Source organism: Mytilus galloprovincialis, chromosome 8, assembly GCF_965363235.1.
Source record: "Mytilus galloprovincialis chromosome 8, xbMytGall1.hap1.1, whole genome shotgun sequence".
NCBI classification, from domain to species: Eukaryota; Metazoa; Mollusca; class Bivalvia; order Mytilida; family Mytilidae; genus Mytilus; species Mytilus galloprovincialis.
In genome coordinates this window covers 33,926,477-33,950,693 of record NC_134845.1, presented here as the reverse complement: position 1 = coordinate 33,950,693, position 24,217 = coordinate 33,926,477, and the positions used below count along the sequence as shown (strand labels likewise).

Genomic DNA, 24,217 nt, shown 5'->3' with positions numbered 1-24,217 from the left:
GGACATTATAAAAGTTGTCCCCGAAAAGGGCCTCTCCGGACTCAGTTAACATGCTTTGATTATGCGACAAAGTTTGTTTAGCTTGCTTCATGCCTTTCAGAATTTTGGCCATGAAATTTATTCTCCTTTCGTAAAGGCATGCCACATTTACTTGTTCCACCAAGAGCACTGTTCGTTCAATTAGATTCAGTACATCTGTAATGGACATCTCGGATGTTTCTTTCCCGTGATTCGCTCCATCGATTTCTTGTTTGCAAAAGTATAAATTACTCTAAATTATAGGGATTTTCTGGTAACTTAACAGAAAACCCTTGCCGTTTTTGGCACAACCTTTTTGATCTTTTGGTCCTCGATGCTGTTCAACTTTGTACTCGTTTCGGCTTTCAAACTTTTGTATCTGTGCGTCACACATGGGTCTTGTGTGGACAAAATACACTTCTGGCGTATTAAAATTTTGAACTTGTTGCCTTTTGTTGGCTGTTGTTCGTGTGATTCTTTGTCAATTGTGTTCTCCAATTTATTTATATTGTAGTCCTGTGTTGTCATTTTGATGTTATATTTCACATGGCCATAAAAGTGCGAGGTTTGGCATGCCACAAAACCAGGTTCAACCCACCATTTTTTCCTTTAAAAATGCCCTGTACCAAGTCAGGAATATGGTCATTGTTATATTATAGTTCGTTTCTGTGTGTATTACATGATAACGTTGTGTCGTTTGTTTTCTCTTATTTTTGAGTGTAAATTCACATTGCGATAAGACGTGTCACGGTACTTGTCTATCCCAAATTCATGTATTTGGTTTTGATGTTTTATATATATTATTCTCGTGGGATTTTGTCTATGTGTGTTACATTTTAGTGTTATGTCGTTGTTCTCCTCTTATATTTAATGCGTTTCCCTCGGTTTTAGTTTGTTATCCCGATTTTGTTTTTTGTCCATGGATTTATGAGTTTTGAACAGCGGTATACTACTGTTGCCTTTATTTCTTGCCACATTTTGAAAAGAGGGCCCATTATTAGAGCTACTTTCTTTTGAATGAATTTCAAACTGTTATCATGGAGTTTCATGAATCGCCAAGCCTTGCGATTTCCTATCAAGTCTTCAATGAACTCATCGATTGAAGGAGGCGAAAGTATGGTGTTTGAAGGGACGGGTGAATCACCAAGAACCTTTTCTTTCAAGCAACTTTCACTCACGTAAGTACTAAAATACTTCTGCACATACCTTGCCATACTGCCAGTCATAAATAGTTCGGACTCCTTGTCCAACGGATCGAATCTCTCACAGTCAGATTCGTCATCAGATACTCCTGATTTGGCACAATCGCTTCTGCGACTTTTCGATTTCATAATTTCCCCGTCTTCAGCTTCTGAGCCCGAAATACAGTCTTCTTCGGAGCTATGCTCCTCATATGGGTCGGTCTCGGAATCGTCATCTGAGGATTCTCTATAATCGTATTTGCTTGTGCGAGTCTTTTTGGGAATCTTATATTCTCTTAGACATTTTTTGCCATCTTGACCGGTAGCATGGTCTGCCGTAGCAGACGATGCATCTTTGTGGACTTCTGTCCCTAAATCATGCAAATCATCCATAGATGATCTTCTCTTTGCACTTTGTGCCAATAAGAATTAATTATTTGCGTTAGAAAATGTTCGTAACCGTTGATGTTGATAGATTAAAAAAATTGAATTCAAAAAGTCGTCTTTCATTAATGAAAGCCGAGAGGAAGAAGGATGCATCATGGGAATTTTCCCATGAGGTATAGCTTTGAAGGGCTCTATATGGGGAATTCAGGAAGAATACATTATTAAACCTTACTTAAGTTTGAGAAATAAAATAGAAATTAACTATTTGTGTTTTATTTCTATATGTTGCTACAGAGAAATATATTGTATTATGTGTCTCTGGTTGCTACTATTTGGAATTGTCTGATGCTTTCATTATAAATTGAGGTTCATACATTAAAGTACTAGATCAATTCATTAAATTCAACAAATAAAAGTTTATTGTTTGATTTTCCTTTGTGATGCATAAGTGCATAAATAGTTTCAAACCACGTAATTGTGAAAAATTAAGCAGAATTTCTAAATTGCTGTAAACCTTTTTTTTTCGCACTCATCACGTGAAAGGAATTTAGGGTATATTTTTCAAACATAATAATAAAAGTTAATTTTCAGAACCTGTTATGAGTGATTTTGAGCATACAGTTGCCCATTTTCTTGATTTTTCGCTGTGTAAGCTAAAATCTTTAAAGCATTTTCTGTGTTATGGTGTCAGATGGTTTTTTTTTTTTTTAGCTTGCAATGCAATATAAAGAAATAATGAATGATACTACATTTTTTTATATTTAGAATCACTCGTCAGTTATTGAATCTAGTAAAAAATAATTTATCTTTTGTCTTATAGGTCTGAAACGATTGCAAGAAATATTTAGTACACTGCCAAGACATACGGATGTCCGGTTTACATACCGGAAATTGGAGGATGTCTATCACGCACATGAAGATTTGCGTACATTAGATAGGATGAATACTGCTGATGATAAAAAGATAATTCTAGATCTTTCATCTTATGATGCATTTACATCAGTTTTAAAACAAGTAAGACTTACAGAATACGTCATTGGTTCGTGATCTTGACGTATACGAAACTTCAGATATACATGAAAAGAAAAGTAGACAAATAGATGCAAATTCAGGATTAACTTTTTAAAACAGAGACAAAACGACATTAGCCAAAAACACAAACTGAAAATACCATCCCAAATATAAAATAAAAAAACTACGAAAAAAGACAGACAGCAGTATACAAAACAGAATATAGAACTGAGTCTTATGTAGACGAAACGCGCGTATGTCGTATAAAATTATAACCCTGGTACTTTTGATAACTATTAGCATCACGTATGTCGTGCAAACTAAAAGGTATATAGGGAAAATTGATATTCAAATCAAAATGTATTGTTTTTTGACATTATTTACTGAAAGAAATCTTTTGGAATATACAACAGTCTCGTCAAACAAAAGTTAGCAACTGCACTATATTTACTATCAGTTGTAAATCACTGTTTTCTCGTTTTACACTACTGACGTTATAAAGCATCACTTTCATTGCCTTACATATAATGTTGTTGATGTCTACTTATTAGTGAGATGTACATGGATGTTAACAACCACTGTGTGGATACTACTGCTAGTTAATTGTGAATCCACGAATGTATCTGCCATTAAGTCAATGTTTGACGTTTTCCATGGTTTATGTTAAACCTTTCAAGACTTTGTCAGTTGAGACATTTTGCACGTTGAGACATTTTGCACGTATCCCTCATAGAAAATTTGACCTCACATGGTGTTCGCTATTAGTTTGTACTCTGTCTGGACATATTGGTATTTATATGTTATATATATTTGGATACGTTTAGTTTATAGATATAAGAGAGATAAGTACAGGGTATCACATCAATGAGACAGTAATTTAGCGATGCTATAAGTCAAAGGGTCACTACATATATAACATAGATTGTTGATGGGCCATCTACATTGTATCGATTATTGTCCTAATGAGGTGGATATAAGCAAAAAAAAGTCAAAGTACGGTATTTAACAATGAACAAAACACATATCGTATAGTCAGCTTTAAAAGACCATGACATAAAAAAAATGCAAAATAATTCAAACTAAAAACAACAGCCGGATTATTATAATGTACAAAAAAAATAAACAAAAGTCAAATATGACAACTAGCAGCCAAACACGAACACTTACTTACAGGTTTCTGTCATTGGACATGCACATAATATATATATGGCCGGGTTAAACGTGTTGTAAAAGTGCAATTCTGACCATATTGATGACTGTGGTATAACAGAACAAAAAATAAATAAAAGGTATCAATCGTAGACTATTATTTCTATAAGTGTATAATTATATATGAACCAGTCCATGCGAAAAGGTACAAAAAGTCCTTTTGGTAAACTTTACAGGACAACGTTATCAAAGTTTGTTATAGTATTTTTGAAAAACGATTTTATCCGAAAAAAAATTACATTAATGTAAACATTCATAAGATTGTCAATTCTATCCCGAATTTGTCAACTAAAGCAGAAAAAGACGTAGAAATATCTGAATTTTCGGTATTTGAGCAAGTGTAAAATCATTTGTTCCCCGGACTAATGCTATACCGACAAGAAACTTAAAAAATTTATGACACTACAGAGACAAAAGTCAATAATTTCCGTCAGTTCTACAGGTTTAAAGAAAGTAAGACAACATTAAAACATGAGGGAAAATACAAAAACTATGAATATTGTGTTTTAGAAATTGAAATTTAAGTTATTTATTTAAGTTAAGTTAAGTTATTTAATATTATATAAATCAAGTAAGTTAAGTTATTTAATATTATATTAATCAAGTAAGTTAAGTTATTTAATATTATATAAATCAACCTTAGTTGCACGGGATTCGAACCGTTGCCCGGTTTGATTGCATTGATATCCGCATCGAAAGCGAGAGCCTTATCCCCACTGCTACCGGGGTTAACATTATCAATTGGCAAATCAAGCCATTTAAACTGTACTTTGAAAATAATTGAAATATATGAAATAATGCACTAAAAATCTTGATAAAACTAAAGGAGGAAGGGGGGGGGGGGGTCTCAACACTCGCAGGTGCGTGTAGCTCACAGCTTGATGATATGAGGGAAAGTAAAATAATAATGTGTTTTATAAATCACAAGTCTACTACCAATAATTATGCACACTTTTTAGAATTTCGTAAATTTTTCGTTTTTGTACCTTTTCGCATGGACTGGCTCATATTAAAGTGGTAAAAGCTGTCAAATTCATGTTCACTGATTTGACTTCTCATATTCGACTTATCACATGACATGACATGAGAGAATTAAACAGGCCGTCAGTTTTTTCGTTTGTTATGTTTTACTTTTGTCATTTCTGGATCTATGGTTGTTACCTTCTATGTCATTTTGGTCTCTGTTAGAGAGAAGTCTCATTGACAGTAATACCTCATCATTCTTTATTATATGAACTAAATTTTAGAAAATACTCTTTGAGGAGAATATGTTCTGCGTCGGATAGAATTAGACCTTTTGCAAACAAATATCAATACATCTAGCTCTGTAAAGTTTATAGAAAATCTCTATGTAGAGACTGTACCTGTTTAAAAAATTGATTCCGGGGCCTTTTTTATCTGGCTATGCGGTATGGGCTTTGCTTTATTGTTGAAGACTGTACGGTGACCTAAAGTTGTTGTTAATTTCTGTGTCATTTAGTCTCTGTTGAATAGTTGTCGCTTTAGCAATTCCACATCTTCTTTTTTATATGGTTATAAGCATCCTTTAAAACTGACAAACATTCTCCTTTCATTTCGTATTATTTGCAGTTTCCCAAATCACTGAGTTTTATGAAGTCGAAACGCGAGTCTGGCTTATTAAATTATATACCTTTGATACTAAGTAACTAATTATACATGTAAATGAATATGTGCATATGCATACGGTTGATGTCTATACAACGCAGCTAATTTTATTCCTTTCTCTTCGTAGATAGCAGAAGTTGGAATGAACAAACATGAATACTTTTATTTGCTAACAACTCTGGTAAGTTTTTATCTGTTTAAAATATCTAAACGAATAATATACATCTTATTTTCTTAAACCACACGTTTAATATATTAAACTAGTAAGAGACGGCTTCTTTGTTTGTGTTAAATAAAAGAAATGTTCCTTTCCTGTATTGGTGCTTCTAAGTTTTTGACATCTTCTGAACTCATCAAAATTTGAAGACTTCATCAAGTGAATAATGTTATACTTATGTCGGCCATCTTGAATTTGGCGGCCATATTGGATTTTTTTTTATGGCTCCATATCTGAATTTTGTCTTTATCCCTTAATCTTTCACTATGCCAAGTTTCATGCTTTTACCATAAAGTGATCAATTATTCTGATATCCGCTGGACTACAATATAATTTGAAAAAATATATTTATTTTTAGGATTTTTCTCGCTTAGATTTTAGACGCTTTATTCATGGAGGTGTAAATCTGACTGGATTTGATATAATTGACCCAAATAACAAGCAGTACAAACGATTCGTCCGAAAATGGGAAAATGCAAGTACGAATGAATACCGAGGTGCTGGAGGCCAATTGATGGTAAAATATATTTGTGAAAATGTAAAAGAGTCTAAATGGTTTTAGAATGCATTATCTGAATGTTTCAACGCCTTAAGCATGGTTTTACTTTTACAAGCAGTTTCAAATACTCTAAACAAGGACGCTTATGTTCTGCAGAAACTTATATTATAGCGTTATTGCATGAATATTAGGGAATATTGTCCCGAGTAGAATTTTATATTGCACGAGCTTGCGAGTGCAATATATGTTCTACGAGGAACAATATTCCCCAATATTCATGCAATAACCCTTTTATTGTATAGCAATATAATATTTGAAAGTAAAAATTGGTTTAAACTAAGATTTAAACGTTGATGTTGTCATGAATTTTGAAGATTTATTGCACTAGTGCAATATTAGAATTTATTGCATGCTAACTTTTGGTTAGGTTCTGTGGAAAATATAATATTGCTATACAATAAAATTTTATATTGCACGAGCTTGCGAGTGCAATATATGTTCTGCGAAGGACAATATTATAGTATTAATTGTTGGGTATTTTTATAATGGCCCTGTTATATGTCCAAGGTCTGTAATAATGGTCTAGGAAGTCTGTAGTGGACCGAGGCAATGCCGAGGGCCATTACAGACATCCGAGGCCATTATTACTGACCAAGGACATATAACAGGGCCATTATAAAAACACCCATTTCTAAATACATTTATTAACCAACTGAAAAAAGTGTATGGGTTGCTGTCAACTTGATGTACTCTCTTACTCTTTTGTAGAAAAAAAACTCGTAGTGAATCAATTTCACGCTAGGTTGCAGTTTGATATAGATTATGCTTCGTTTCATGTTACATTATAACAACAGTCATACTTAATATGAAGATGACCTATTAAAGACCGTAAAAAGGAAAATCACAGAAATACTGAACTCCGAGGAAGTTCAAAATGGAAAGTCCCTATTCAAATGGAAAAATCAAAAGCTCAAACACATCAAACGAATGGATAACAAATTTCATATTCCTGACTTTGGTACATGCATTGTTCGAATGTAGAAAATGGTGGATTTAACCTGGTTTTATAGTTAGCTAATCTTTTCATTTGTATGACAGTCGCATCAAATTTAATTTTGTTGATAACAATGTGCGATCAAAACAAGCAGAAAGTTGCTAACCTTCAACGTCATTTTGTCTCTGATGGTATACTTACCATTGAAACAACTAACCTCCAGAGTTCAAATACATAGACGATCTTCAACAATGACCAAATAAATACCGTATAGTGAGCTACAAAAGGCCTCGACTTAGGCAAATATAAACCAGTAAAGGTAACATTATTATGCCAAAGAGCCAACAAAACTTACAATTTGCAAGCTTCTTAATTTCAACAATCAAATAAAGAATATCAAAAATGTACAATTGCATTCGCTAGATCTCACACAAGAAGGAACATGCATGTTTATGTGTAACTATCTAATATTGAACATTCAATTCATAGTCAGATTCAGCACTAGCAGTTGATTCATTACACGTGATAACAGAAACCTTCAGTGAAATGTTATCTAAGGACAAACCCATCTTTCAAGGAAGCTTCCGAAGGGCATCTGTTTATAATAATTATACAAGACCGGGAATACCTTGTACGAAAATCCATCATTCTGAACCGGAACCCCCACCATGGATGCATGGGCAGGCTATTTTAGATACAATCAAAATGGTAAGATAGCAGTACATTGTTCAAAGGGAGACAATTAGACTAAGTATTCCCTTGTTTTGTTTATAGAAATCAGGTAATGATAACACATAACAGTTTCGAAGCATATTTGATTAATTCAAATTTCTTTTGGTATTTTATAAACGTGTTGGAAGTATTCTAAGAAAATGAGAAAAAAAATATAAAAATACTTCTACTTCTGACAGGTTCTGTTAACATAAGTACAAACATACTGTCCACAAAACATTACTTTTGTACGCCTTCAATATAGGTTTGGATTTTAATGATTATGTATAATCATATATACTATATAGTACTTGAATGGGTACCAACCAAAGTTAATATGCTTATTTTCAATTTCATTTTTTTGTTGTTTTTTTTTTTTATATATATATATTTCGAAGTTTCGTTTGACGTCCATTATCACTGAACTAGTATACATTTTTATTTAGGGGTCAGTGGAAGCATAACTCCGCGTGTGGGATTTTCTCGCTGCATTGAAGACGCGTTGGTGGCCTTCCGCTGTTATCTGCTCTTTGATCGGGTTGTTGTCTCTTTGAAACATTCCCTATCTCCATTCTCAATTTTATTAATTAAGTTCGACTGAATATCCAAAATATATAGATTTTCAAACATGTCTTCATGGAACAGCCTAAATCAAACCAACAGAGCATTTACCTCACTAACTTTCATTATGTAAAGTTATGAACAAAAAACTGCAACAAATACATGTAAGATAATGGTCACCTATTACACGTTATATACTTAGTTCTAAACCTTACTACATACATTAATCTTCATTCCGCAGGTAGATTTCCAAGGATTAACAGGCCATGTGATGTTTACACCTGATGGATTCCGACATGATTATATACTACATGTATCTAGTGTTGGACTTCACCATCAAACTCCAACGAAGGTACACATTTGATTTATTATAAAACATCAAACAAAATCTTACATAAGTGTAACAGAGACCATAATCCTGTTGGTTATAAAGAGTATTTTGAAATGTATTGCCTTATATCAGAAGACGTAGTACCTACAGAACAGTTAAAACAGTATTATTATAGGATAACAAGCCTTTTATTTTGGATGGAACGCTTGGATGTTCGTTGGACCGATCCACTAAATGAAAGTCAGACTTGCATGCACAGTTTTTATGATCATCGGCGACATCTGATACATGTAGGTGATAACATTGAGAGATAATGTGATGATTCCGTATCGTTTAACTCCATTATTCATGTGTATCGCACATGGATACAATGTACTAGTATATGAATATTTACTTAAGTTTCGAAAGTTCAAACTAACAAAAGAAGTTCTCATGCACCAATTGCATTCCAAAATTTGTATGGAATACAAACGACATGTTGCAATTGTCGTAGCTCCAATCCTGTTCATTTTTTTTTTAATCTAATGTAACATCTCTGAGTTACATGTATACTTATCACCGAGCTTGTTTATGCACGAACAACATGATGGGTATTATATAGGGAGCAGTATCTACTTATCCTTACAGCGCATACAAATGGTACCAACACAGAATTCAAGCTCATTAGTCGATGACAAACTGAGAACGCCAAGCCATTGTTTCCATCATACACCAGGTGCAAATATACCTTCCACATAAGACTCATCAGTGCTCACTTTCAAAACTATTTTAAATCCAAATAAATCAGTTGAGGAACATTAAACATGTTGCAAACTAAATGTTATTTATCTTCATATCAGATTTATAATATAAATTATTAAGTTCTATATTTGCATATAATTATCATTTTATACTGTTTCACATCGCTCAGGCAATGTTGGTCTAAAAAGGATTTTTTCTTTGAAGTTCTTCATATTTGGCCGTTTGGGCGTTCATTAACTTACTTAAATGTACGGATTTGCTCAACGGTTACCTTTAGTAGTTTACATCTTTACATATCTGGTGGTCTCATTGACAAACGTACCACATATTCTTATTTCTAAATTAGCAATTTTTTTGTATGACCGTGTTGGTGTCAATCTCTTTACGTATGCAATAAGTTGTATATCCTTTGCTTGCAGTTTTAACGAATTTCAACATTTTTGATACAGTAATAGAGAATCCAGAAAAGGGCTGCAAGGTAACAAATTTTATTAATTTTTGTTTTCTGTGCATTAAAAGTTGCCTTCTCTTTCAGATAGGTTCTTGGCATCCAGAACATGGATATTCCAGTTTAGATGCAGACACACGACGAGAACCTGTCGGAACTAACTTTACCGACAGTAGTGTAAAAGTCATAACAACAATACTAGTTTGTATTTTTATTATTCATTTTCATTATGTTTATGTTTATAAGTTTTGAGTTCCTCTTTTTTACGAAGTGTATGTTTTGATTACTTGACAGATATATAATACCAGAAGTACATTACTAGAGTAATAGACTTCTGTTAGTACTAAAATATTTCAAATCATAGATTAAGAAATTTAAGAAATTAATTGATTGCATTTATGATTTGTATGGTTTGAGTGTGTTTTAGTTGTGATATTTGTTTTTTAATTTTAACGTCCTATTAATTTTGGGTTTGTTTTTTTTTTTCAAATACAAATTTACTGTTTCCTGTAACATTCAATTGGCGTTGTTTTGATCACGAATACAATTTGAATTAGATTTTGCATTTACATGTGAATACAAAAACATTTAGATGTAGTATGATTGCCAACTCTCATCAAAAGACCAATCACACAGAAATTAACAACTACATGTATGTATAAGTCACAGTGTAATCATCAACAATCAGCATAGCCAATAACGCAAAGTAAGCTAGAAATTGCCCCAAAAATAACAAATGTAAAATAATTCAAACGAGGAAACTAACGGCCTAGTTTAATATGTAAATGTAGATTTTGAGTATAATATCTAAAACTTATAGTAAATGGGAAAAATTTGTTTTAATCTGATGCCGTTTCTTTTACATAAAAGTGGCAGATACTATTCATATTCTAAGATTGTGTATAATGTTTCAGTCAAAACCAATGCTGATGAGGAAAGATCCTGCAAAGATATTAGAATCCAATCTAACAGGAAATGATATTTATGAAGGTAGGGTCAACATTTTCCACTATGATCATATTTATGTTTGTCTTTGTTTAATATCCATCAATGTATGTGCATGCTTACTTCTAAAACAGTATCAATCCTGAAAATAAAATTCCGAAAGAAAACTGATCGAACTAAGAAAAATTGTTCTATTTTTTAGCAATGGGTTTTACTGGTTTAATGTACACTCGTCACTGTTGCATGCAGGTAGTTAATGATTCAGCATCGGCCATTACTTCTTACTATTATTAACTTTATCTATCGCAGATCCGTTTGAAGTTTAAAAACATTTAAAAAGCTGGGACATTACAGGCGCATATATTTGTTTTATAGATAACAGAGCAAATTGTGTAGCATTTTTATTGCTGATTGCGTTATGTATTATCTTATGTATAATTATGAGTGGAGCCAGCCTGTATACATGTAACCCACCCCCTTTTTTTTTGTCCCATTTGAGTACATTCAAAATGTTTTTGCTGTACATGTCAGTACACAAGCACAAACACATTGTCGGTTGTCTTTGATTTGTTATTTGACGACTTCTTCATAAATACAAACAGTCCATTCAAACAAATATTGTAAAGTATTTGTTCTTTCTTTTCATAGGATTTGTTCCAGATTTTGCCAAACTTTTATCTGAAAGAATAGGATTTCAGTACAGATTAAAAGAAGTAACCGACGGAAACTATGGACGTGAAAATGCTATTACAAAACAATGGGATGGTATGGTGAAAGAATTAATCGATGGTGTAAGGAAAACAATGTTAATATATACCGTTTGATTTAAATGTGTTACCATATTGTTGTAAGATTGATGACAGTGGCGTAGCCAGGGTTGAAATGATGTGGATGCCTTCGCCGAGCGGAGCGAGGCGAATTTTTTTTTGGACTATTTTATACAGAAAATTATATTTTTTCAGACATTGTTCCTGTAAGCACATTTGCTCCCATAGAATCCGACACTGGTTAGATTTTTGTTTAATTTCAAAATACCCACCAATTCATATAATTATATTTCAAACATAATTTTAATGTTTTATCGAAATTCTCGAAACTGAATGTAATTCATAATTTATTTATTTGATGTAAAAGTTTCCCACCAATCTTAATATTTGACTTCTCATAAATGGCCCCATCACAGTGGCACTTCTGTATAAAGGAACTGAAGTGATCCCCTTTCCTAGCATTTCTAAAAAAACGGCCCTATCACAGCGGCACTTCGGAATATAGGAACTGAAGTGACCCCATTAACGCGTCGCAGGGGACGTCATCGAAATACCTGGTGTCCGTCCATCCGGTCTTGTTTGCACTCTCATGTGTACAATTCTTGCCAGATTTTTATATCATCAGCAATGACAATTTCAAAAATAAGTCCTTAGCTTTGACCCTGTGAAATATAAATTATAACGGAAATCCCATTGCATTTTCTCTAAAGCTTTTATTTCTCCATTAAAAGTAAAAGGAAAAGAAAATACATTAATTTTTATTAGTTATTGCTCTTGTTCATTGGTTACATAACATATGTGCAATGCAGGGGGCATAGGAACTTTGTTCTTTTGTTGAAAATAAAATTAATATGTGGACCTAGATAGAAACTGGAATTTACTGATAAGCCTAGGAATGATCACACTCTATTACAGATTAGTTTTTTTTTCACGTCGTCTTTCATGTCACATGAAACGATATCAGGATATGGTGGTTTAGTTGTCAGTTATGTCGTTAGTCAGTTGTAGAAGCCATCGCTCCGCTAGGCTCAATTTCAAATGAAACATGTCCGAGGATCTGTGCATCATCCTCTGCACTTGCCGTAGCCGACGACGTATCTAGTCTTTTTACGAAAAAAATCGAGAACACTTTTCTGCGATTTATCCATCTTGTTTTATTACATGAACTAAATTATCCTTAATAAAAGACCACGCATACTTCATCGGAAATAATTGGATGTTATCCTCATATCCTAACCCTTGTTACATACGGATACCTCCGAGTTTAACTGCTGCGAACATATCTTTATTTATATATTTTTCCTGTCAAAATGATGTGGATGCTTGAGCATCTGAGCATACATGCAAGCTACGCCACTGGATGATGTTATTGAATTTTATACCTACTAGCATGCTATTTAGTTAAGGAAACAAAAATAAAGACAGACATGTTTGAACCACTGAAAGAGCTTTTGAAATATAATCAATAGTTGAGCTACATTGTATTCCGTTGCATATAAAAAAAATATTCAGTCTCTAAAATTCAAAATTAAACGCGATTTATTAGGTAATGATACAAGAAAGCAACAAACATAAACAATAAAAAAAATGGAGGCCTACAGTAGCTTACAGACATTAAGTTCAGATTCATAAACCAAAGGTCACGATCTAACAGATTTTTTAATAAATTTAATGTGTATATGGAACTGCATATGAATATAAAAAAAACTGATATGTATATTTTTACAATTTGCCGAACAAGTTTAAAGCAATTTCAGACGTTAAACATGACATTTTTGTAGTAAATGCCTTAAAAGACTAAAGAACAAAAACCCTTACAAGGTAACGTGTTTATAGGAAAAGAACATTCTTGATACTTCGATCCAGTGTATATTTTTCTAGGCTGTGTTACATTGCTGTTGTTTATTTTTACAGACTGCTGATATGGCTCTAGCGGATTTTACAATAACATATGACAGAGAAAGGGTTGTAGACTTTACAAAACCGTTTATGGAAGTAGGAATATCAATAATGATTAAAAAACCAGAAATAGAAAAACCAGGAGTCTTTTCATTTATGAAGCCATTCAATTTTAAAATCTGGATCTTTATTATGCTAGCATATGGATCTGTCAGTATTGGATTATTTCTTGTAAGCAGATTTAGTCCTTACGAATGGACAAAAGTGAAAGGGGAAAAAGACCCACAATTAAACGAAGAATTTTCAATGTTGAATTCCTTTTGGTTTTCTACAGGAGCGTTAATGTTACAAGGAAGTGACTCTTGTCCAAGGTACGGTTCACCTGTTTAATAAATGTTGAGTAGCTTATATTGTTTACACAATATGATTAAACAAACTTAAATACGTATATGCAAAAGTCAGGTCTTCAATCTATACAATTGTTGTTTTTAGTGAGAGTTATTGGGTGTGTCAAATAATAGTGACAGAGGAGAAAGGTTTAAAATGTTGTACTCCTTTCTGTTATCGAAATTTGATTATCCTGAGACCACATAGTCGTAGGCCTTACGATGAAATCACATAATAAAAAGTATATATTGTCTGTGAACTTCCTGATACCTGTTAAACATCTCCTCTGCAATAATTGAGTCGTCTATACCGATAATCCCATGGGTGACTGGGAAATACAACTGTGGTCACCACAGGTCCAAAAGGCAATACAATCCGAGCTTGCCAAAGTGTGCGTCCCTTTGTCTCTGCGGGATTTATCAAGTACGGAGACACGTATGTTCATAATTTGGACGTATAACCATATGCCTATTGCGGAGATACTGTCACACACTCTGCTCGTTAATAACCAACGAAACAACTCATCCCGTTCGGCCTCAATTATAGCACATAACTATTGTATTTATTGTAAGAAATCTTTGCCACTCTAGCAATCACCTAATAAACAATCAGTATAAACCGATACATTAATATTTGCGTTTCATTATATAATATGATTCAGATTGCATTCCTATAAAATAGCATTGGGGAATACATAATAATAGTCTTCAAATATGTAAACTTTGAAAGTCAAATTATAATGAATAAAAGTGTTATTTTTTTTTGTAACAACTGGCATATTGGCAGGCTTTTGTGTAGCGGATATTACTGTGGATTCATTTTTGTTGGTACCAATTTTCATGGATTTAGTAAAACTTTTTAAGAATATTTGACTTCGTTGTTTTGACATATTTTGTTTAAAAACATTCTTTAATGTGTTTTGCTCGTTTGAAAGAGTATACAATTACTGTCTTTTGATGAGGTAAATATGCGGTTTTATTGCATGACTTTTGAAAAAATGATATTCACTGAGGCCGACGGCCGAAGTGAATATCAGTTTTTCAAAAGTCAATAAAACCCCATATTTACCGAAACAAAAGACAGTAATTGTTTTATTCCATAGTCCGAGAGAAGAAAATGTATCTAATGACAAACATATACCAAATTTTTTTTTACATGAAACATTTTACCATAACGTTGCATGTAAAAGCGCATGACGTTTAGCGCGGTGAATAACACTTTCTCAGGTGAATATGCTTTTTTATTCAAAATCCAATTCATATAGAGAAACCTATTAAAATAATACCAATATGGAATAATATTCCTTATTTTCTGGTTTGATTATTTACAGGTCAATATCAGGACGAGTGATTGGAACTGTATGGTGGTTCTTTGTATTGATAATAATTTCATCATATACAGCCAACTTAGCTGCTTTCCTAACCATAGAACGTATGGTTGCACCAATAGAAACAGTGGACGACCTAGCAAAACAAACTCAAATTAAATACGGAAGCGTTAATTCAGGAACAACACGAGAGTTTTTTGCGGTAAATTTATGATAAATCCGGAAATCTTTAATCTCTTATTATCAATTCACATTTTATCATAAACGCTTAAGACACGTCTGTTTGCATAGAAAGATTTTGCATCGATACATTTGCAATGAGGAAATTTAGAGGAACATAAAAATGAAATATATCTAACAGCATTTTGATTGAACACAATTTCCAAAATTGCCAATCGTATTTATATACTCTACTACAACTTTTCAGTTGACGTCTTTGTTATAATCAATTTGTATGTTTGTTTGAAATGTTTTAGTCAGTTGTGCTGTTTTCTTTTTCTACATGTTTTCATAATTTTGACAGCTTGATCACAAGTATTGCTCATCCAATTATGTCAATTTTTCGAAACTATACTTTTTTTTTATACCAAAATCAAAGGAAATATCCTTATCAAATGACACAACCAAAGGCTCAGCACATCAAAAGAATGGATAAACAATTGAAATACAAGTGGGAGCTTGGGAAAAACGTATGTGCTAAGTCGGGAAAATGGTACTTGTTCCATTAATTCATACAGATTGATTTTTTCAGTTTTAACAATAAGTCGGGGATCAATGTCCATGTTATCAAAAGTAAAGTTTTTTCGACCGAGGAGGGAAAGGAGGGAGGTATCACTTTGATTTATGACACCTTTACAGTGGTGAACATTTAAAATTAAAAATACATATTTATAAATGTTTATTTACTCATCTCTACATGCTAGTATTTTGAACATTTTAGTTTAATAAATGTGAGGTTTGATCAATCTTGGTTAGCTGTTGCTTAAAAAAAAACTGCCAAAAATAACCGCACTTTGAGATTTAGTCGTAACAATGTAATGCATGTATTTAAAATGTTTACAATTTATGTAATTCATGAATATTTGCAGGGTTCACTTGTCCCTATTTATCAAACAATGTGGGCTTTTATGATGTCAAATCCTCAAAATATGTGTAACACGACAAGTGAGGGCATAGAAAGAGTGCGCAGTTCTAAAGGAAAATATGCTTTCCTTGTAGAAAGTAATATAATAGAATACGAAAACAGTGTGGAGCCATGTGACACTTTTAAAGTTGATAGAAATCTCAATACAAAAGGTTTTGGTGTAGCCACTCCGAAACATTCACCCTTACGGTAGGTTTGGCATTTCAAAAACGTAAAATAACTAAAAAACTAAACTCCGTGGAAATTTAAAATGGAGAGTCCATAATCATACGACAAAATCAATAGTTCAAAAGGCACCAACTAATGGATACCAACTGTCATATTCCTGACTTGGTACAGTAGTTTCTTATGTAGAACTGTTTACAAAGTGCATTAATATTTCACATTCGATATACATGTAGTCATCGAATAATAAATTTCTGTTGTGTCAATAATTTCCCTTGCACTATGCCATTGACATATGACAATTATATTGTGATGTATTGTTTAAACTATGGCGGAAATATAGAAATGTTACTAGAACCTCTCCCATGCGGAAAAATAACTTGTTTTAAAGGAAGACTGTTTAGAAGTGCTGTAATGTTGAATGCATGCATGTAGTCATGTCCGACTTCAGTAAAGAAAATTAAGCCAGTTCACCGTTATTTGGAAAAAGCATGCTCCAAGCATGCAACTACTCTTTCAAGTGCTCTTAGAAAAGATAGATCATTGTTCATTTCTTTATCTTGGATAATTTCCAATTCTGAAAGTTACTCATGAATATGAAGATAAGGCATGGGGATGTGGTATCATTGTCAATGAAAAATGACATCCTATGGTTTTTGAATGGAGTACATGTAAGCAGTAGTAGTCGGCAATACATTTTTACATGACACTATGCACATCTAGCACATACTAATCGTTTAAGTTCGTTAATAATCTTTTTATTTTCTTTCTAGCGATGTTCTAAATCTTCATGTATTAGAACTAACTGAAGATAGTACTTTGATAAAACTGAGAAATAAATGGTGGACTGATCGAAGTCAGTGCGCGCCTAATGGTGGCAAGGTAAGTTCCAAAATTCATGCTCATTAAAGCTCAAGGAATATTGAATTGTTGTTATATTAATATATACCCTTTTTATTTGATAATATATTTTTTATGATATATTTGAAGATAGGTATAATGTTTTTACAAAGTACATGCATATTAACATTTTCAGTTGTTCAGGATTGATTTTGAAAGAAGCCCATACATAAAGGCAACAGTAGTGTTCGAAAGTCATAAATTTATTGAGGGAAAACAAATCCGGGATACAAACTAAAACTGAGATAAACACATCAATTATAAGAGGAAACATATTTTAACTATATCATGTATAGTGTGAGCTTTGAACAGAAGATTGTTTATATTGAAGAAAACAGAGTTATAATTCTGTTTAGACGTGTATTTTTGTTTCGCAAAAACGTTACATTATTGTTAAAATGTATTATGCTATACATTTTCAGGACACTTCAAGAAAGAATTCATTATCATTAAGTAATGTTGCTGGAGTATTTTATATTCTTATCTGTGGATTAGTAGTAGCAGTTATATATGGTGCTTTGTCATTCATTATCCTAAAAGTACGACTAATACCCATAGTAAGTATGTCATAAAGCATCGCTATTTTCTACGTTTGCGTATTGCATCAATAGTTTTCAGTGTTCGTTTTCTACATAAGAAAATGCCTGCACAAATGCAATGAATTATAATCAAATATTCGTTGCACATTCTACATATTTTTTTTTCAATTTCTAACTGACCTTTTTGGAACGCATAATATACCTGTAACGATTAATGTGAAAAAGGTTGGTTTTTTTTCTACAAAAGAAAATACTTGTACCAATTCAGGAACATGACAGCTGTTATCCATTCGTTTGATGTGTTTTAGCTTTTGATTTTGCCATTTGATTGGGGACTCTCTGTTTTGAGTTTTCCTCGGAGTTCAGTATTATTGTGATTTTACTTTCACAATTATGAAGTTATAGATTATCAATTGTCTTAATTCGTATATATATTTGCGAACTTTTTCAATCACCCTATTCGTATCTGGTAGCTCATTGGTTGAAACCACAGCCGGATCAAACTCAAAACTTTCTCCGCTTAGCACGCAGCAGTAAAAAGTAAAACAGTAAAGACAATTCGACTCGGAGTCAATAAACTGTATCCGGGAGCTTGACGAAAAGTTTTCATTTTTTCTTCTGCACTCTTATTTGTCTGTTTGTCTCTCTCTTTTTTTTAGCCATGGCGATGTCAGTTTATTTTCGATCTATGAGTTTGACTGTTCCTCTGATATCTTTCGCCCCTCTTTTACATGTCTTTTTGAGAGCTACAAATGAAGCACTTTAAAGATTCGACAAAATGTGTATGTCCAGTACATAAAAGCCCAAATATTCAACTCGCATTTTCCTTATTCTCGTTCTGAATACTAGTATATTTAATTTTTCTGTTCCATCTTCAACATCAATTCTCATTTAAAGGTTTTTGACAATTTGGATTCCAAATGAATTTTACAAACACATATCTGCGTTAAATGAGCAAAACAATAAACCACTTTCGCATATGAGTGGTTTAAAAGGAAATTATCGCAAATTTTATAAATTACAAAGCTGTAATCATGTTAAATATATTACAAAATTTTTTAGACAAACTATGCAAAAGCTATGACATCATCAACAGCCGCCTTAGAAACTGATAAAGGGAATGGTAGCCTTAGTGAATATGCAATAAATAATGGTCATTCTCATTCGGATAGAGACGTTAAAACGGTAAGTAAAAAATACATTCATCTATACCTTTTTATATTTAGCATTTATCTAGCGACAATTTACATGTATTTTGGTATTACTGCAATTAAAATCCTGTTAATTTTTTCGTGTGGTCTTTTGGTCTTAATTTTACGTACTTTCCTGGTTTGCTGTTGTTCCTTTACCAGGTAGTATTACTCAATATCTTGCACTGGAATCAAAAAGTTGTATTTTGTACATTATTTTTCTTCTACAAACATCAACAGTATTTAGTCGTTACTGTGTAGTTTGCTCGAAGGCAGACTAAAAGCATTCTAGTTGTGGACATACGTCCTTGATGAGTTGTTAAGTAATTCAAAACTTAAATTGTATCAATCTTATTGCACCAGATGTATTTTCAACAATCAGGGTTTCTTTAGGCCAATTTAAACGAAAAATCACGAATCATTCAAACTCTGAAGAAAGGATAAAATCAAGCTGGATCTTACAGTAAATAGAACAAACAGGACATAGAAGCAGAGATATGCACGAGAAAGATGTACTTCTTAATCTTGAATAATTTTCAAAATTGTACCACAAAAGAGTTTAATAAAACAGTACCAGTATTTTCAACTATTGCTTTCAACAAAACATTCATGCATATGAATCAATGAAATATGTGTATGTCTAATGCCACTTACTAGTATACAATAATGTTTATAAATATATACATTGTGTGCAAAAGTAATGACACATTTGATCTATATATTACAGTATACATATAATCCTCCCCCGATGATTGGATTTGAAGCCTTCCAGCAACCACAGGAACAGTCTGATGTTTGATATTCTGGGATATGAAGATTTTAACTTTTTCATATTCAGATGCTATTTATATTAAAACATGACAGAATGAAAAATGAGCATTAAAAAGGGTAGACCAGTGAATAGTACTGTTACAGTAGATGTCTTGTATACTTAAAATACATATACAGAAGACATGCAAGGATAGATGATTGAGAGTAATAGCTTGTAATGTATCATAAATGAACTGCTCATTGTGTTTATTGTCCAAATTTCTGGACATTAATGTTCCTATTTCTGCGCTTTCCGCTGCACAAAACAACATCATAAAACATACTTGTTAAACGATATTGGTTTCAATTAGATTTTGAAATTCTAGAAACGTTTGTACGACTTTGCCTCCCGCAGAGCTATAGAAAAACAGTACATTAACGGGTGTTACACGGACTCTTTTTAGACGCTACACGGACTCTTTTTAGTTGTTACACGGACACTTTTTATGAATAGAATCACTCGTGCATGATCAGCAGTATATGAGTTCATGGGCACTTTAACTTTCAATTAGATTTGTGAACTTTTTGGTTCACCGACTTATTTCAGTCCTGTCTTTTTATTGAACAAAATATTAACGTTAGCATCAATATCTTTTTTCAAACAGTTCCAGTTAAATACTATTCATATCAGTACACTAAGGGATTAGACATTTAACTTCAAAAGAGGGGTATGGTTTTTCTGTCTATTTGCTCCTAAAATAGATATTTTGATCCCAAATTTTATGAGAAAAAAATTATTATGGTCAAGCAGATGACAAATTAATGTTTTGCATGATTCCTGAATTTCCGTATACCGTTAATAGTGCTAATTTAACATTTGGGTGATGGCGTTTAAATGAAAATAGTTAAACATACTCAAAAAAGAACATACCGCCCCCTTTCTGAAGCAAAATATTCGGTCAATAAATGTTTTCTTCAATATATGGACATGAAAAGTATTTTGGACAATGCTGAAAGTAAAGAAATGATGATATTGACGTGTATATTTCAATAAAAATAAGACAGGAAATAAGTAAATAAAAATCAAATCTAATATCAAAAGATAAAATCCCTATCAACTCACCAATGCACAATGGATCCTATAAACAAGAAGTGTTCATGTAATACACGTCCAAATAAGCAGCAAATCTAGAAGAAAATCATTCAACTTATGTCATCATTTTTGGGCGGTAAGCTGCGATTGGATCATATAGTAACACGTGTTTAATCCCGATCAACACTTGCAGATCTAGAGACGAGCATGAATTTAAAAAAAAATCAAAGTATATGCCTGAATATATATAATATAAAGACAACATCAATTTTTTTCATAAACATTTCATTCACTAATGAGTAGGAAATTCATTCTTTTGATACATTTATATTGTTATCGAATTTTTATCAGTGGCGGATCCAGGTCCAAATCCAGGTCAAAACAGGGGGGGGGGGGGGGTCCAACTTTATGTCCCCAATTAAATGCATTGATCGTCCAAAAAAGGGTTGTTCCAACCCCTGCGACCCCCACCACTGAATATTAAATTCATGTATTTGGCAACCAACGCGCGATTTTTACGATTTTTTTTTATGGGGGAATGGAATGGCACATCCTACATTTTTTCATCAAAATAAAGATCACAGCCTGTTTATTTTAAAATGAATTAGACCTCCCCCTCTCCGCTTTCCGTGTCATTCATAAATATCAAACGTTAACTTACTTACCACTAAAATATTTCTTTAATATATTACTTTTTTACGAAGTTGCATTTTAAAAAGTCTTAAATGCGTACAACATTTATCTTTTACTTGAAATGGTTCTTTTTTTTTATCAAATTATTAGATTCCTGATTTTTTTCTCGGTTGAAGGGAAATGAAAAAAAAAATGTGTTTATAATATAACTTACATTTACTGCTTTATGGCTATCTAAGTTTCTCAAATGTTTAGTTTTGCTAAAAGTATTATTACTTTCTTGAAACGTCGTACAAATCAGATAAAAAACAAAAGTAACAAAAGAAACAGGCCGGTTACAACCAGCCGAATAGTTTTTCTGCACTTGTAGTCAGGTCAAGGTACTCGTGCAGAAAAACTATCCGGCAACGGTTGTTACCGGCCTGTTTCTTTGTTACCTTTGTATTTTATCTAATACAAACAGATTAGTGAAACGAAGTAGAATTGAAGGAAATGTTTACCGAATAACGATCGGTTTTAAGACACAACTCAAATTAAAAACAGTTCACAGTGAGCATATTTTATTTTACTCTGTAGTAGAAAATAATGTTTAGAGTTACCTCCCTTTTAACGTTTTATATTTAATGAGATAGCAAAAAGTCCATAACAAGTTAGAAAATTGATACGACTTGTCTTAATGCGCTTTCATAAGAATATATACTTGGTTTAATTGTATCGATAATACGTTTTTCAATGGGAACAAACAAACTCGGAAGATTGAGCGAGGCACTCAGTCAGTGTTGTTATTTTACCTTTCTAGTTGCAAACAAACAAAAGAAATGTACATGTAGATTTAATAGTCAAATTGTATATTTAATAATTATAACCTTTTCGTAATTATAACTGGTGTATACCGTTTTCGGCTTTTATGCTCGATCATGTCACGTTATAAATCAATTTAGGCATTGTTATCGTTTGCAGATTTGTCCCATTCGAAATATCCAAAGATTGAAAGAATAAGACCAAGGTTTTTTTAAAATGACACCTGGTTTTATTTTTTGCGTCCAAATTGCTTTTCTGAAATTACCTTCTCCAGGAACGCTCAACCAAAAAAATTACATTCAAGTTAAATGCAACAAAATAACAGATGACAGCATAATTTTTGAAATGTAATAGTTGATACAAATATATATACATCATGAATACTAGTATCAAAGCATGTTTGAAGTTTGTGTTGATCTTGTTTAATATTTAGAGGATGTTTGTGTGACAAAATATGAAAAGATTTTTAAAAAATATAGTATATCTCTGTATATATTTCTTTCAGCCATTGATATTTAAACTGTAATTTATAAAATTTTATGATTACTTAATATATTATTATCCATTTGACTTCTATATATTTGCAGACAAAAACTTTTAAAAATTCATTTGTATAAATTAATATTTTTTTCCGCGATGTATGTTAATATATGATAAGTACGAACTTTGACTTTTAATTTTATAATATTTGGTAAAAAAATAAAAAAAGTTTCTCATTAGGTCTCTATGTTAATTTTATTTTTTGAAGTGTTGATTACCTGATGGAGCAAGTATAAGTAGTGTAACGGCCTTCAAACCAAGACAAAAACAATAAACATATGCTATTAATATTAGTTTATTTATACCATGTGACTATTTATATTTAAATATTAAGATGACCTCTACTGACCATCAACCAAACGTAGATTGCATATCATGTGTTTGTAATAATTGTTCTATATATGATAAGAAACTGCAATTTCCATTTTCTGTTTAAAAATATCAGATATAGTATAAACTAGTAAAACAATACTTTATAGGCAAAGGATATGAAAATGAATATTGTTTTATATGTTTTCCTTCATATGTTATGTTAGTGGACATGAGTTATGACAGAATTAACCAACTATGAAAACATTTTTTTTCCAAATTGTTTGCTTCCAAGATGTACATTTTGCACATTAATAAATAACTGAATGTGTATTAATTTCTTCTGTTGTTTTCATAAACTTTTCAGAGTCTCTTTGCAGGTTAAAAGGAAGTAAATAAAGATGACTGGCGCCACCTAGATTTTACATCCAAGATAATAGGTAGAAGTAAATTTATAGACGAGCAACATTTTCTGTGCCAAATTGAGCAAGGGGTGTCCTTCGTTCTTACCATTTCGAAAATTCCGGAACCGTTGAGTACACTTAAAAAATGCCATTTTCCTATCAAAAACGCTGCGGCACCATATATTTTTGACCGTTGCAATTACACCCAAAGGTGTTGATAATTCAGAATGCGATTTGTTTTCAATGGATCTTTGGTCGTGCAAAGGCAGGACCAAATAAGGCTACCATTGTCGCCTATGTAAACAATTACTTCCTTGTAACCTGCATTGTTATACAACTTACCACATGCTTAAACCATGAAAAGCTTGTATATAGTCAGTTAACTTATACAATGATATAAAATCAATAATCGAAACTATATAGTGATGATCATTTTCATTAGTATTTTTTAATAATCAAATCGGTATAGTCACATGGTACATTTAAACAA

At 32.3% G+C, this 24,217-nt stretch overlaps 1 protein-coding gene across 1 annotated transcript in view; it reads left to right on the top strand.

Moving 5' to 3' along the window:
* LOC143085619 (glutamate receptor 2-like) overlaps positions 1–20,098 on the top strand; it is a 75,584-nt gene extending 55,486 nt beyond the window's left edge. The window contains exons 5-19 of the mRNA XM_076262079.1: positions 2,407–2,600; positions 5,560–5,613; positions 6,008–6,166; positions 7,632–7,850; positions 8,656–8,766; positions 10,022–10,135; positions 10,849–10,924; positions 11,528–11,670; positions 13,561–13,916; positions 15,263–15,461; positions 16,348–16,592; positions 17,342–17,450; positions 17,891–18,025; positions 19,070–19,192; positions 19,925–20,098. Of these exons, the coding sequence (XP_076118194.1) occupies positions 2,407–2,600; positions 5,560–5,613; positions 6,008–6,166; positions 7,632–7,850; positions 8,656–8,766; positions 10,022–10,135; positions 10,849–10,924; positions 11,528–11,670; positions 13,561–13,916; positions 15,263–15,461; positions 16,348–16,592; positions 17,342–17,450; positions 17,891–18,025; positions 19,070–19,192; positions 19,925–19,996 (2,309 nt within the window). The 3' untranslated portion in view covers positions 19,997–20,098. The remainder of the gene's footprint in view (positions 1–2,406; positions 2,601–5,559; positions 5,614–6,007; positions 6,167–7,631; positions 7,851–8,655; positions 8,767–10,021; positions 10,136–10,848; positions 10,925–11,527; positions 11,671–13,560; positions 13,917–15,262; positions 15,462–16,347; positions 16,593–17,341; positions 17,451–17,890; positions 18,026–19,069; positions 19,193–19,924) is intronic.
* The last annotated feature ends 4,119 nt before the right edge of the window (positions 20,099–24,217 follow it).